At 54.0% G+C, this 13,844-nt stretch overlaps 1 protein-coding gene across 1 annotated transcript in view; it reads left to right on the top strand.

Moving 5' to 3' along the window:
* Positions 1-12,146, top strand: part of SPNS3 (SPNS lysolipid transporter 3, sphingosine-1-phosphate (putative)) — a 54,618-nt gene extending 42,472 nt beyond the window's left edge. Inside the window, exons 9-12 of the mRNA XM_004605233.3 lie at positions 436-501; positions 10,147-10,245; positions 10,357-10,528; positions 11,792-12,146. Coding sequence (XP_004605290.3) covers positions 436-501; positions 10,147-10,245; positions 10,357-10,528; positions 11,792-11,880 — 426 coding nt within the window. The 3' untranslated portion in view covers positions 11,881-12,146. The remainder of the gene's footprint in view (positions 1-435; positions 502-10,146; positions 10,246-10,356; positions 10,529-11,791) is intronic.
* Positions 12,147-13,844: the final 1,698 nt, after the last annotated feature.

Below are 13,844 nucleotides of genomic sequence, written 5' to 3'. Positions count from 1 at the left end.
TCTGATCCAGCTCAGTTTCTTATCTCAGCCCGGCTCATCTTTTGAAGCCTTCTGAGAACAGGATGACCGGTGAGGGGCTGCGCCTGGGGCCCCTGGGCCAAGCAGGAAGGCTGGCACAGAGTAGGCACCTTATCAGCATACAGAGGCCTTGGAGGACAGAGGAGGGATGCACAGGCTGCCCTCTGGTTCCCTTCCTAAGTGGCCTGGGACTCTTAGCTACTAAGGTGTTCTCCCTTGGTGCTCCCAGAGTGACCTCAAGGCCTGCACCCTGGGGACCGCTCAGCAAGCAGTAATTGTCCCTGGGCCCCAGGAGTGGGGTTTGCCCTTGGGAAGGCGCAAGACGTCCAGGGGCTGCCAGAGTGAGGCTTTTCTCCCCTGTCAGGGTCCGCCTCATGCTCCCTCTGCAGGCCTGACTCCAGCCCATGTTGTCCGCAGGTGTTCCTGGCTCTCGGGGAGCTGCTCCTGTCCTGCAACTGGGCGGTGGTGGCTGACATCCTCCTGGTAGGTAGTGGGGCCTGGGGCTCCGGGCTGGGTGTGGGGAGCATCTTCAGAGACCATGATGTGGAGGACCAAAGTCACTGAAGAGGGACCTGGGCCAGGCTCCTCAAACATGGAGCGTCTTTGACCATCAGCCCATTTTGCAAATGAAGATCAGCAAGGCTAGAGGTCCCTGGTCGCAGGACCAAGGTCATGTCGCGAGCCACAACTGTGAGTCAAGACTTTCTTTCCTGACCCTTTTCCTTTGGCCGCAGCCCACACCTCTACTCTGGGCAAGTATCAGGGGTGCCAGACCCTAGAGCTAGAGCCACAAACCCAAGGGGGCATCCCAGCTACCCCAGAGCCCACGTGACAGGCTGCAGAATAGGGACAGATCAGATGCTCAGACAATCTCATCTGTCTTGCTCTCACCCACCACTGGGCATCCCTTCCCTCTAGGAGGGACATTGAGGACTGCTGGGACAGGGCAGAATTGCAGATGTAGGACCCCCCCCAAGAATCCTCCTGCTGCTTTCCGGTGACCCCCGCCCCAGGGTGGGAGCCACCCTGAGGACAGTGGGGTGTGGGCCTGCACTCAGGAAAGCCAGCTCTTAACTAGCTGAGTGTGACTTAAGCAAGTCCCAGTGTATCTCTTGCTGCGAGTGGTGAAGGCCCTTCCTGCTGATTGGGAGGACAACGCGGGGTTGTCCTTGAGAAGCTCATGCCCGGTGCCTGAGCAGAGTGCCGGCTGGGGTCTGGTCGCTCCAAGCTTGCTGCTGTCTCCTCTTCTCTCTCCAGAGTAGCCCGGCAGCCTGGGTCTGACCTTGAAAGGGCTGTGGAGAAGTGTCATTTCACTGTCGTTCAAAGCCTGCTTGGATGCCACTGTCTGACCGTGGGGCCCCCACTGACTGCCTCAGGGGGCCAAGCCCTGCCTCTGACTCCTGGGTAGGGGGACTGCGTGGAACGGAGGATCTTCCCTGCACCTCCTTCGAGTCTGGAGTCTGGGGCTCCGGCCTAGACACAGCTGCAGACCCGCGGAGTGGCTGGAGCCCGGGTTTCCAGATCTATAACAGGGTCATCTTAACCTGCCTGGCGCTAAGTAGGGAGCCTGCAGGAAATGGGAAAGCTCCAGCATTGCCCCGCACCCCCACATAGCTTGCTTTCTCTCAGGCGTTCAGACGGCTCTGAAGTCTGCCCCCCGCAGCTTCCTCCACCTGCCCCCCACGATGACCCACCCCCCACGAGGAGGCTCCCTTTTCCACATGACGGCCCACAGATATGTGAAGACTCTGTCTGTTCCCCAGTGTCTGTGTTTGCAAGAATGATTAACCTGCTAGGGCCCTGTGTAGAGCTGTGTGTGTTGGGGGCAGGGACGGGGTGGCTCAGGGGGTTGATCAGCCCTGGTTGATCTGTCCATCGGGCAGGCACTGCGAGGATGCTGGACAAGACCCAGCTCATCTGGTACTTCCTGTGGTGTTTCCCGGGCATGGAGGCCTCCAGCCCCCGAAGCTGAGCTGGCCACCTAGGACAACTTCTTGTCCCACTTCTGCAAGCCCACCTCCCTGAAGCCCCTTGGCCAGGGACTGTCTTTTTGTACTGGTAGTGGCAGCTGGGACAGTCACTGAAGCGTAGTGCTTGGTCCCCCAGGGGCCATCTGCCTGCTCAGAAGGCAGATCCCGGGAGGAGTGCCCATGAGGGGCCGGTTGTGGGGCAACTGTGTGCCAGCTTGAAGTAGGGTGAGGAAGGCGTGGGAGGTGAAGAAGGGAACTTGGCGCACAGACAACTGCCTGGAGAAAGGGGAGAGGGAAGAGGGCAGGAGGGAGAGAGGGACAAGGTGGGGGGATTCAGAGGAGGGGGAACGGCAGAGGAGGGGAGGGAAAGAAATGGTAGAGGGCAGAGAAGAGGAGGGTGGAGGAAAGGGAGGGGAGAGGAGAGGAGAGGAGGAGGGGAGAGAAAGGGGTGGAGAGAAAAGGGGAAGAGAAGGGGTAGGACATTGCAAGGGGAGGGAGGGGAGAGGGAAGGCATTGCAGGGTCAAAAGGGGGGAGGACATTGCAGGGGGAAGGGAGAGGAAGGGGAGGGCTTTGCAGGGGAGAGGCGGGGAGAGGGAGGGGAAGCTGGCACAGGAGCATGGGAAGCAGAGTCTGCTTTCCCAGGGGATGGGCAGGTGGGAGCAGCCTCATGGACAGGGAGGGGAGAAGGGGTAGAGAGGAGATCAGGAGGGGGTGGGCTGGGGCTCAGAGGAAGCAGCCCCCAGCAGGGCCAGGCAGGAAGTGTGTGGGGGCACTGGAGCGGCAGGAAGTGCTTGAGGTTCCATCAGCTCCTGAGCTGGCTCCCGAGGGCAGCAGGGCCCCAGGACAGGTCTCTGGACAGTCCACCTGCTTCTATCCCCTCCCACCCCCCACAGCTGCTCTGTTCTCTGCTGGCCAAGCCACTTCCCAGGCGTGGGAAGAGCCGGGTCTGAGAAGAGCCGAGTTCCGCAGGCTGCACCGCTGCGAGGGCAGCGAGTCCCCGGACGGTGCGTGCCCCCAGCGAGCAGGACCCCACGGCTCTCACATCCATCCCACAGCAGGGCCCTGGGTGGGCTCACCCATGGCAGGGGAGACTCCTGGGACTCGCTGGGCCAGTGCTTCTTACATGTCTCTGAGTGCGATTCAGGTTTGGGGGCTTCCTGGCCCTTTGTCCTCAGCGTCGGACTCAGTGGGCCTGTGTTGGGGTCCAGGGGTCTGCGTTTGCGAAGAGCTTCACAGGCAATTCTGACAGCGCACTTGGAGAACACGGGCCCAATGAGGCTGGGCTGGCCCCTAGTCTCTGAACCTGTGCAAAATTCTGCCTTGTCCAGCCCTTGCTCTCACGGGGCGCTCTCTCTGTACCCCAGGAATTCCCTGCTGCGGATAGCTGGTGCTGTCACAGACAGACACAGCTCAGCCCCTGAGCCCCGCTTCTAGCAGTGTCCCCTGCACCTTGGGGGTTCTGCTGGGCCTGTGTCTCTGCAGGCTGCAATCCTACCCAAACCCACCTCGGGGGACTCCAGCTCTTCCCAAAATTCCCCACGGTGGAGACCCCACTCTGGGTGTCCAGAGCCAATTTAGCCTTATCCTGCCCCCATCACTGGGTCTGTCACTCCCTCTCCTGGGCCTATTCTCCCCGCTTCTGGAATCCAGCCACCAGTCCAGCCACCGGGCTCACGCCCACCTGCTGGGCACATTTCTTCCTGTCCTTAGTTACGCAGGTGGTTACACTCTCCTGTTCTCTCTGCTCACGGGGAGCCTCTGCCCACTGTCTCTCCCCTCCCAGGGTTCCTGGGAATGACGGGCTGAGAGGGGAGCCTGCACCTGACGGTTGCCACCCTGACTCTCTTGAAGCCCTGGGCTGGGCCGGCTTCTGCCAGGCTATAAAGGGAAGCGCTCTTCTGAGAAGGGAGAGGCAGGAACAGTGGGGCTTTGTCTCGGAATAGCGTGAGCCTGGATTTGAGGAAGCCAAAACTCCTTGCTCCTAAATTACCTGCTCTCAGCGCCCTGCCTTGTCCCCCGCCCCCACCCCCATGCCACCTGGCCATCGGGTGGCTATGGGGTCCCAGAACAAGTTGGGGGAGACCTAGCTCTGCTGACATGGACAGCAACGGCCAGGCTGGACTCAGCAGGTTGGGGTTCTTGCGGGGGAGGAATCTTACCCAGTGGGCGATGGGCCAATCAGCCCCCAGGCCTGCATGGACTCCTTTGGACATTTGGGGCCCAGCCTGTGGGAGGCCCTGCCCGGCTCCCCAGAACCGCTGTGAGTAATCACATAATTATGGGGTGAGCAGGAAGCACTTGAGGAAGGTGCAGTGCTGTGGTCAGTTCCTCCCCACCAGGGCGGAGGCCCCCTTCTCTGTCACCTGTACCCAGTGGCTCCGTGCCAGTGACCCTTGAGCCCTACTAACTCCCAAGAGTGACTCCTGCGCCCCCACCTCCAGCTCAGTCAGGGTCATCAGTCCCTGAGCCCCCCCTCCATTCCCGGAAAGTCCTGCCCCTCTGCCTCTCTGCCAGGTCCTCCCTTCTCCCTCCTTCCTGCAGGCGAGGCCACAAGGAACTTGGCCTCTTTCTATTTTCTTTTCTAAACGTTTGATCACAAACACATAAATATTGCTCAGAGCAGCAGCACGGTTGGGTCCTGGCAGGGGAAGGGTGGGGCCCTGCTCCTCCCCAGCCCTGTGCCCCGCAGGGGCGACTTCCCCACCCTCTGCCTACTTCTCTCCTCTCCTGGCATTAGCGGATGATGTTTGTATGTCCCTCGGGGCTTGTCTGAGTAAATACATCAGAATTATTTGTTTATGGAAGACATATTAAATGTATACAGGATATTTTATTTGTTACTTTACTTCCTCTTGGTTTGGGGGCCACACCTGATAGTGCTGCTCCTCGCACAGTTGCTGGGACTCCCCCCGAGTGCTCAGGAAACCAGGCAGTGCTGGAGACGGAAACTGGGGCTCCCATATGCAAAGCCTGTGCTCTGGGGCATCTCCAAGCCTATAAGAAGCTTTTAAATACTAGTAAATATTATCGTTGTTTTATTCTCTGAGGGACTCAGGCTACAGGCTTTTATATCTCAGGGATAAGGCTGGGGGGTAGGAAGCCCCCCTAGGCTTCTATTTGAACCCCCTTCTCTTTCTCCCCTTCCCTGCTGCTGGGCAAGGCTTTGGCATCTGACTCTGTCCCTCTATGATTTCTTTAGTTGGCAGACTTTTGTTTTTTTGTTTTGTTTTTTTAAAATTTTTTATTAGAGAATCACTGTGATGTACAGTTACAAACTTATGAACTTTTGTGTTTGAATTTTACTCATACAGTGATCATTTACCCATCCCTCCACTAGTGCCCATTCACCTCCACCAGTGATCCCAGTATCCCTCTCACCACCCCACCCCATCCCCCACCACCCCACCCTGCCTCTGTGGCAGGGCATTCCCCTTTGTTCTCTCTCCTTTTGGGTGTTGTAGTTTGCAATAGAGGTATTGAGTGGCCATCATGTTCAGTCTATAGTCTACTTTCAGCTCGCATCTTCCAACCCGAATGGGTCCTCCCAACTATCCTCTACTTGGTGTTCCCTTCTCTATCTGAGCTGCCTTTTCCCCTAGCATGTGAGGCCAGTTTCCAAGCTGTGGGGCAGACCTCCTAATCCTTATCTCTACAACTCTCGGGTATTAGTCTCCCACTCTGTCATTTTATATTCCACAGATGAGTGTAATCTTTCTATGTCTGTCCCTCTCTTTCTGACTCATTTCACTTAACATGATGCTTTCCATGTATATCCACTAATATACAAATTTCATGACTTCATCTTTTCTAACAGCTGCATAGTATTCCATTGTGTAGATGTACCAAAGTTTCTTTAACCAGTCATCTGTTTTTGGGCACTCTGGTTTTTTCCAGATTTTGGCTATTGTAAACAGTGCTGCAATGAATATAGAAATGCAGATGTCATTTCTACTATACCTTTTTGCCTCTCCAGGATATATTCCCAGGAGTGGTATTGCTGGGTCAAATGGGAGCTCAATTTCTAATTTTTTGAGAATCGTCCATATTGTTTTCCAAAAGGGCTGAACCAGTTGGCATTCCCACCGGCAGTGAAGGAGAGTCCCTTTCTCCCCACGTCCATGCCAACAGCGGTTGCTTTTGTTTTTTTGGATGTGGGCCAGTCTCTGTGGTGTGAAATGATATCTCATTGTTGTTTTAATCTGCATTTCCCTGATGATTAGTGACGTAGAGCATTTTCTCATGTGTCTTTTAGCCATTCGAATTTCTTCTTTGAGAAAATTTCTGTTCATTTCCATCCCCCATTTTTTGATGGGGTTGGGAGTTTTCTTCTTATAGAGTTCAACCAGTGCCTTGTATATCCTTGATATCAGCCCCTTATCAGGTGTGTATTGGTAGATGGCAGACTTTGAGCTGGTCCCCTCTGTGCTAGATGCCTGGGTTTATACTCCAGGAACCCCAAGAGAAAATAGATAGGAGCTTTGTTGTTCTGACCATGTTGGCGGTAAGGGAGTGGATAAAAAGGAGCCATCATGTGAACTCTGGGAGGGCTTCATAGAGGAGGTGACTCAAAGCTCAGTGCTAAAAGACCAGCAGAGAGGCTCCAGCTGGACCAGAGTAGGTAAGACTGGCTGGGCAGATGGCACAGCTTTTTCCCATGGCCAGGAGCACCATGTCTCTTGGAACCAGAGGCACTACATGAGCTGCCACCCAAAGCCCCCAGATGAAGAACTCTCGGATAGGTGCTATTGATAACGTGTTTGGGAATGAGGTTAAGGCACCAGAGGTGGAACACCTTGCCCAGAGTCCCACAGCTCGTGAGTGGGGTGTCTGGGCCGGAAGGCAGGCAACCTAACGACAGTGTTTGTATTTCACACGGGCTCTGTACAGGGGCCCCAGCAGCCACTCCCAGTGATATTTGATCCAATGGTCAGTTTCTTCTCGGGCCTGCTGGCTGGTCCTAGTGAGGGCCAAAGGGGCCGCCAGAGCCAGCACAGCAGGCTGGGGATCAGTTCAGGCCTCAGACATGCAAGGCTGCACTCGGGACCTTTAAACCATCCCCAGGGCCCCAGCGTTCGAATTCTCCCTCTCTCTGAATTCAGAAGAGAGTTTATTTAAAAGAAAGGAAAGGAAGCAAAAAAGAAGGCAGAAACCTTTCCCGTTTTACATCTTTTTAACAAAGGGGCAGGGTGTGAGCAAGACTTTCTCACCAGAGTTTAAAGCAGGCGGGCCAGTAAAACAGGGGTTAGGAGGTTGAGATAATTATCTTCTGGCTTGTTCTCTTTTATTATTAATTAATTAATTATTTTTTGGCTTGGGAACCACACCCAGGTGTTCAAGGCTTACTCCTGGCTCTGCACTCAGGGATCATTCCTGTGCTGGGGATTGAAACCAGGTTGGCCACATGCAAGGCAAGCACTTTCTGAGCTGTACTCTCTCTCTCACTCTCTCTCTCCCGGTTCCTATTACAGGTTTTGAAATGGTAGAGGAACATGATATGATTTGCAGATTTTTTGGGTTTTGCTTTGGTGTGGGAGTCACACCCACGAGTGCCCAAGACTCAATCCTGGTTCAGCATTCCGGGATCACTCCTGGTGGGGCTCAGAGGACTATATGTGGTGCCAGGAATTGAACCTGGATTGCCTGCTAGCAACAACTGAATCAAGTATCTCTCCAGCCCTTATTCTCCATTTCTGTAGGGACCGTGTTTGATGGTAATGGCATAGGATGCCCAGGAACCAGCAGTTGGAGTGCAGTGGAATGAGGTGTATATTGAAGAGAGGCAGTGTTGAGCTTTAAACTCATGTTCTAGTCTAGGTCAGAATCTTTTGTTTTGTTTTTATTTGGAGGCTACACTGGGTGATGCTCAGGGGTCACTCCTGGCTCTGTGCTCAGGAATTACTCCTGGTGGTGCTCAGGGGACCATATGGGGTGCTAGGGATTGAACCCAGGTCTGCTGTGTGCAAGGCAAACATCCTACCCACTGTACTATTGCTTCAGGCCCTGCTCAGCATCTTTGAGTTATCTCCAGCATTCATAGATTTTCTCATAATTTTAAGTTAGAATTTTTATTTTATCAATATTATTTTACATTTGTTATTATTGAAGTAATATGTTACCTCGATAATGATAGTTTACAGTATTGTTAACTATTGTATATAATAGTTATACAAGAGAAAAGTAGTTTACAATTATATTAATATTATGCCTTAGGGGTACAATGTTACCGCACTCCACCCACCACAAAAGCACCACCACCAAATACTCCCCCAATATCTCTAGTTCTCTTCTCTTCTGTTCATCTCTACCCACTTGCCAATCTCAGTTCTCTTGTCTGTTTTCGTCAAACACTGTCTATTCCTTTGCATTACATTTTGTTCTTAATGAGGCAAGATTGGTTGTTTTTTTTTTCAATTTGTTTTTTCTTTTTGGGTCACACCCAGAAATGCATAGGTGTTACTCCTGGCTGTGCACTCAGGAATTACTCCTGGCAGTGCATAGGGGACCATATGGGATGCTGGGAATTGAAACCGGGTCGGCTGCGTGCAAGGCAAACGCCCTACCCGCTGTGCTATCGCTCCAGCCCCAAGATTGTTTTTATTGAATGAAACCTTCTTAGAAAGATGTGAGGGAGAGAAGGAAAAAAATAAATGTCTTAGGAGAGAACACAGGCTTCTCCAGAATGCGAGAAAGCAAGCAAAGAGACAGAGATAAGCAAGCAAGATACGTGTTCAAAGACTTGGCAATCAAGCCTTCTTGGCATTGTTTCTATATATTCCACATATCAGGTCCAACCAATTGTACAAAAATGTCACACTTCATCTTTTCTTAGATCAGAACAGTATTTCATTGTGTATATATACAGTAGGTTAGTTAAAAACAATTCTTTTTATTGAATCACAATGAGATACACAGTTGTTCATGATTGGGTTTCAACGATGTTTCAACACCCATCCCTTCACCATATACTGTAGATTCCTTATCACTGCCTGTTGCTGGGCATTTGCATGATTTCCAGATCTTGGCTATTGTCAGTAATGCTGCAATGAACAAAGGTGTGCTTGTATCTTTTTGATTTGGCCTTTTGTTTTCTTGGGATAAATGCTAAGTAGTAAATCATGTGATTACATGGGACTTCTACTTCTAAGTTTGTGAGAAATGTCTGTACTGTTTTCCATAGAGACTGAACAAGACAACATTCCCCACAACAGTGAATGAGAGTTGCCTTTCACTGCACCTCCTTTAGCACTGGTTGTTTCTGGCATTTATGTTTTTGTATTTCTTGTTTTCTTCGGTGTCAGGAATCAAGCCCACGGCCTCGCACAGGGAAGCAAGTGCTCTATCACTGAGTTACATCCCTGGTCCCATTTCTTTTATATATATATATGTATATATATATGTGTGTATATATATATAGTGAGAATATATATAGGCCATTCTCACTAGTGTGAGATACTGTCATTTCTTTTTTTTAATTTTAGTATCCCTCCCACATGGCAGAGGCTGGAAAGCTACCCGTGGCTTATTCAATATACCAAAAACAATAACAAGTCTCACAATGGAGATGTTACTGGTGCCCACTCTAGCAAAAATTTTTAGTGATGAGGCCACACCTGGTGATACTCAGTGGCAATGTCTGGCTCTGTGCTCAAGGATTATTGCTGGTGGTGCTCAGAGGCCTGTATGGTATGGGGTGAAATATGGGCTTTGATGGAAAGCATGATCTCCAGTTCTTTGAGCCAGTAGTGTCCAGAGGTTATTCCTGTCTCTGTGCTACGGGTGGTGCTTGGGTAACCATACTCGCAGTGCCAGCGATTGAGACAAGATTGGATGTCTACAAGGCAAGTGCCTTGATCTCTCTGATGCTCCTTACTTTGATTCTTAGTCTCTTCCATGGATTGACATGGGCCACTCCAGCAAAGCCTCATTTTCTGATCAGTGGGGCTGATCAGAATACCCTCAAGAGGGGTGGCCCTCATCAGAGGCCTTGGCGTCCTCATCCTGGGGGGTGCTGGGAAGCCTTCCTGAGCCTTAGATACATCCTGAGACTTTCTTGGCATTTTTGGGGGGTAGGTCAGGCATCGGGGTGCTGACTGCCCCCCATCCTCTGACAAACATGAAGGGGCATCTATTCTGCTCTGAAGCTCCTGTGTTTTGCAGTCCGTGGTTGTGCCCCAGTGCCGGGGGACCGCAGAGGCACTTCAGATCACAGTGGGCCACATCCTGGGAGACGCCGGCAGCCCCTACCTCACAGGACTGGTGAGGCCAAGCGGGTGCCTGAGGGTGCCCTGTGCGGGGGAGGGAGGAATCCCTCCAGCTGAGGCCTGGAAGTAGCCTGGGGTCCCACACATTTGCCTCTGTCCTCTGCAGATCTCCAGCGCCCTGCGGGCCAGGCGGCCAAACTCGTACCTCCAGCGCTTCCTCAGCCTGCAGCAGAGTTTCCTGTGCTGCGCCTTCATCATCGTCTTGGGAGGGGGCTGCTTCCTGCTCACAGCCCTGCACCTGGAGAGGGACCAGGTCCAGGCCTGGCAGCCTGACACAGGTATCCCCACCCTTGCTCAGGACTGAACCCCAGGGGGAGCAAGGAGCCTCACCCCTACTTGAGCTTCTGGCCCATGTATTGGTTCCTTTATTCAAAAATAGCTATGTGCTAGGCAAGCCTCAGATCCTGGGGAGCGAATGCCAAGTCTGAGCTTCATGGAACCCCATGCTCCAGAGGGAAGGACAGATGGGAAACAAACAGAACAAGAGAAAAGTTAGAATATGCCTGTGAGGTGGCAGGTGCTCGGGTAGCTGTAAAGCAGGAAGCGGGTCGGACAGGGACAGATGGGGGCAGGGGGAAGTTTTTGCAAGGCTGGTGAGGACGGTCTCGCAGCTCAGGAGACACTGGAGAAGACCTGGAGGATGTGAGGGAGGGAACCAGGCAGCGCCTGGGAGAGTAAAAGTCAGTCTGCAGTTGAGGTCGGGGAAGTTACTGGTGTGCCTGAGCAGCAAAAAGGAGAGCAGAGGGGATAGAGTAGAGTGAGCGGGGCAAGGGAGGGGATGAGTGGGGCAGTAACGGGGCTAGAGTAGGACGTGTTCTGAGGGCCTGATAGAAACTGTCGCCCGAAGGGGAGATGCTAAGAAGGTTCCAGCAGATGAACCTACAGGCTTCTGATCTTCACCACAAAAGCCACTTTGGTTGCCGTGCTGAGAACCTTACAGGGTCACAATGAACCCCACTCTGGGACAGAGCAGTGGGGCTGAGACTGTGGTGACCACTTTTTTTTTTTTTTGCTTTTTGGGTCACACCCGGCGATGCACAGGGGTTACTCCTGGCTCTGCACTCAGGAATCACCCCTGGCGGTGCTCAGGGGACCATATGGGATGCTGGGAATCAAACCCGGGTCGGCTGCATGCAAGGCAAACGCCCTACCCACTGTGCTATTGCTCCAGCCCCGGTGACCACATTTTGTTGTTGGTGGTGTTTGTTTTGGTGTTTGGTTTGGTTTGGGGACTATACCCAGTGTAACTCAGGGGTTAATCCTGGCTCTGTGCTCAAGAATCACTCCTGGGGATGCCTAGAGGATCATATGGGATGCCGGGGGTGGCACTCAGGTCAGTCGCGAGTAAGGCAAATGCCGTACACACTGTACCATATAGCTCTGGCGCTGATGTGTCCCCTTTGAAGGTGAGGGAAAAGGATCGGAGCTGGAGTCTATTTGCAAATGGAGTCTGGAGGGCTTCCTGGCAGCCTGGGCCCAGGCCTGCTACCAAAGTGCTTGCTGGCTCCGCTGGGGCTGGCAGAGCTTCCTTCCTCCCACAGGAACTCCAGTCGGCAAGGACACATGCAGCGAAGACCTGGAGCGCCAAGGTCTGCTTTCCAGTGAGGCTGCCTCTGCAAGAGACCCCTGAGCCCCACCCACCCAGCCTGCACCCCTCCCCTCCGTCCGTCAGTCCATTCGTTAGGCTTCCTCTTGCTCATGCCTCTACCTACCTGGCAGTGACTCGAGAGCCCCTGCGGAGTGGCACCTGGTACTCCTCTCCCTCCAATCGAGAGTCACCGTGATCTGGCACCTGGGCTGGAAATTGAGCCATCAGCATCCTCTGTGGGAGGCCGAGACTGAACCTATGCAGCACCCCATACAGGACACTCCAATGTGGAGGCCCCACCTGTTCACCCGAGGCCCCATTAAACACAGCTAGGACAAAGCATCGACTCCAGTTCTGAGGCTATTAGGTGCACAGCCACAGGGCAATGCAGTGAAGGATGTTGGAAGTGGGGAAGGTGAGGGACTGCTCAGCAGGGGTCTCTGCGTGTCATCCTGGCTCGGGGATTTTCCACGCTGCCCAGCTTTCCCTCTGGGGGTATCAAGAGGGCACAGACATGCTTCAGCACACGTGACACATGCTCGCCTCTGGCCCAAGGCAGGGTCAGATGAGGAGTCTCAGGGATCGGTGTCCCCTCGGGTGCAATGTGGGGTGTCACTCCGGGTTTCCAGGCTGTCTCTGTGCTATGTGGGAGTGCTGGAGTGGCTGCATAGAGGGCTCCTGGCCCTGCGTGTTCCGCACCCCAGCCCACACTTGGAGCACGGAACAGCCCATCAGGGGCTCTCTCTGCGGGACCACGCTTGTCACTGGCATCAGAGCAGCTGGGCACAGCATGCCCTGTGGGAGCTGAACAGCTTCCAGGCGGGCAGCAGTGGGAGGCATGTTCTATCACTGGCCCAGAGCAGGAGTGCCCCTCCCCCACCCTGGTGCCAGCCAGAAGATCACTGTGCCCGTGTGATTGCCACCTCTGCTGTGTCAGCCCGTGTTCTTCCGGCAGTTGAGGGCCAGCTCTGACCCAGGCCCACACACATCTTCTCACCCCTGCCTGCTTCCTCCTGTCACCTGTGGTGCCCTACCTGTCCTCTGTGTTGGAGGAGCTGCAGCCCCGGCAGTGAGGGGTCAACCCCCGGTCTCTTGTCCTCCCTTGGGAACCAGCACTCTCAGGCTCTCTGGCTCCCACCCACAAGCTGATGCAGGGTCTTAAGAAATGGATCCCCCAAATTACATAGGTAATCATGCATGAAATACTGGTTTTTCCTGCAAAGGAAGTGGCCAGTCTACGTGGCAGACCCAGTGCCGTGATCCCACAGGTGGTCACTGGCCTTGTGGCCTGGGCCACTCCTGACTTTTCTGAGCCCAGACTTTCTGACCATATTCTCAAGGTGTACACAGCGCACGGGTGCCACTCAGGCCTTGCATGATTCTCTTTGGCTGGGTCTGAGCTCACTGAAGTCAGTCACAGGCCCTGATCCTTCCTCTCCACAGCCCCGGGGAGCATCTCGGTAAGGCTCCGTGCCCAGGAAATAGTCAGAACTTCCCCAGAGGCAGCGTGGCAGCCCTGCTACCTGTCCCACCCCCCAGTCCCAAGCTTGGGCGGAAGATAAGGAACTTTGTCAAGGCCAGCCCCACTTGTTCACCTCCTGGGCACCTGTCTCCATGGCGGGGGTTGGGGAGGGGGGCAGTGAGCCCTGCTCCCACACCACGCAGGACTCAGCAGGGACACACTTTGTCAGGTCACTGAGGTGCCTCTCGGGACAGACGCTGGGGTTACCTCCCTCAACAGTCTCTGGAGAAGTGGGCTTGGCTGGTAAACGGCAGGTGAAGGTGTGGACAAGGGAATCCCAGCGGCCAAGGAATGTGGGCCCTGCCAGAGATCCCAGTGAGTCACAGAGGCGCGGGGTGTGGCCCAGGAGCAGGGATGTGTCTGCTGTTGGGGAGGGACCACAGAGGCCCTGGGTGCCGGCTGGGGAATGAAGGCTGGAACTGGCCATCGGCTCAAGCACATTCTGCTGTCTGGGTTGCTGGGCAGGGCAGGGTGGTACTTCCTA

Source organism: Sorex araneus, chromosome 3 (assembly GCF_027595985.1).
Source record: "Sorex araneus isolate mSorAra2 chromosome 3, mSorAra2.pri, whole genome shotgun sequence".
In the NCBI taxonomy this organism is placed as follows: domain Eukaryota; kingdom Metazoa; phylum Chordata; class Mammalia; order Eulipotyphla; family Soricidae; genus Sorex; species Sorex araneus.
The sequence above is the reverse complement of the archived record's forward strand: the minus strand, read 5'-3'. Positions and strand labels throughout refer to the sequence as shown.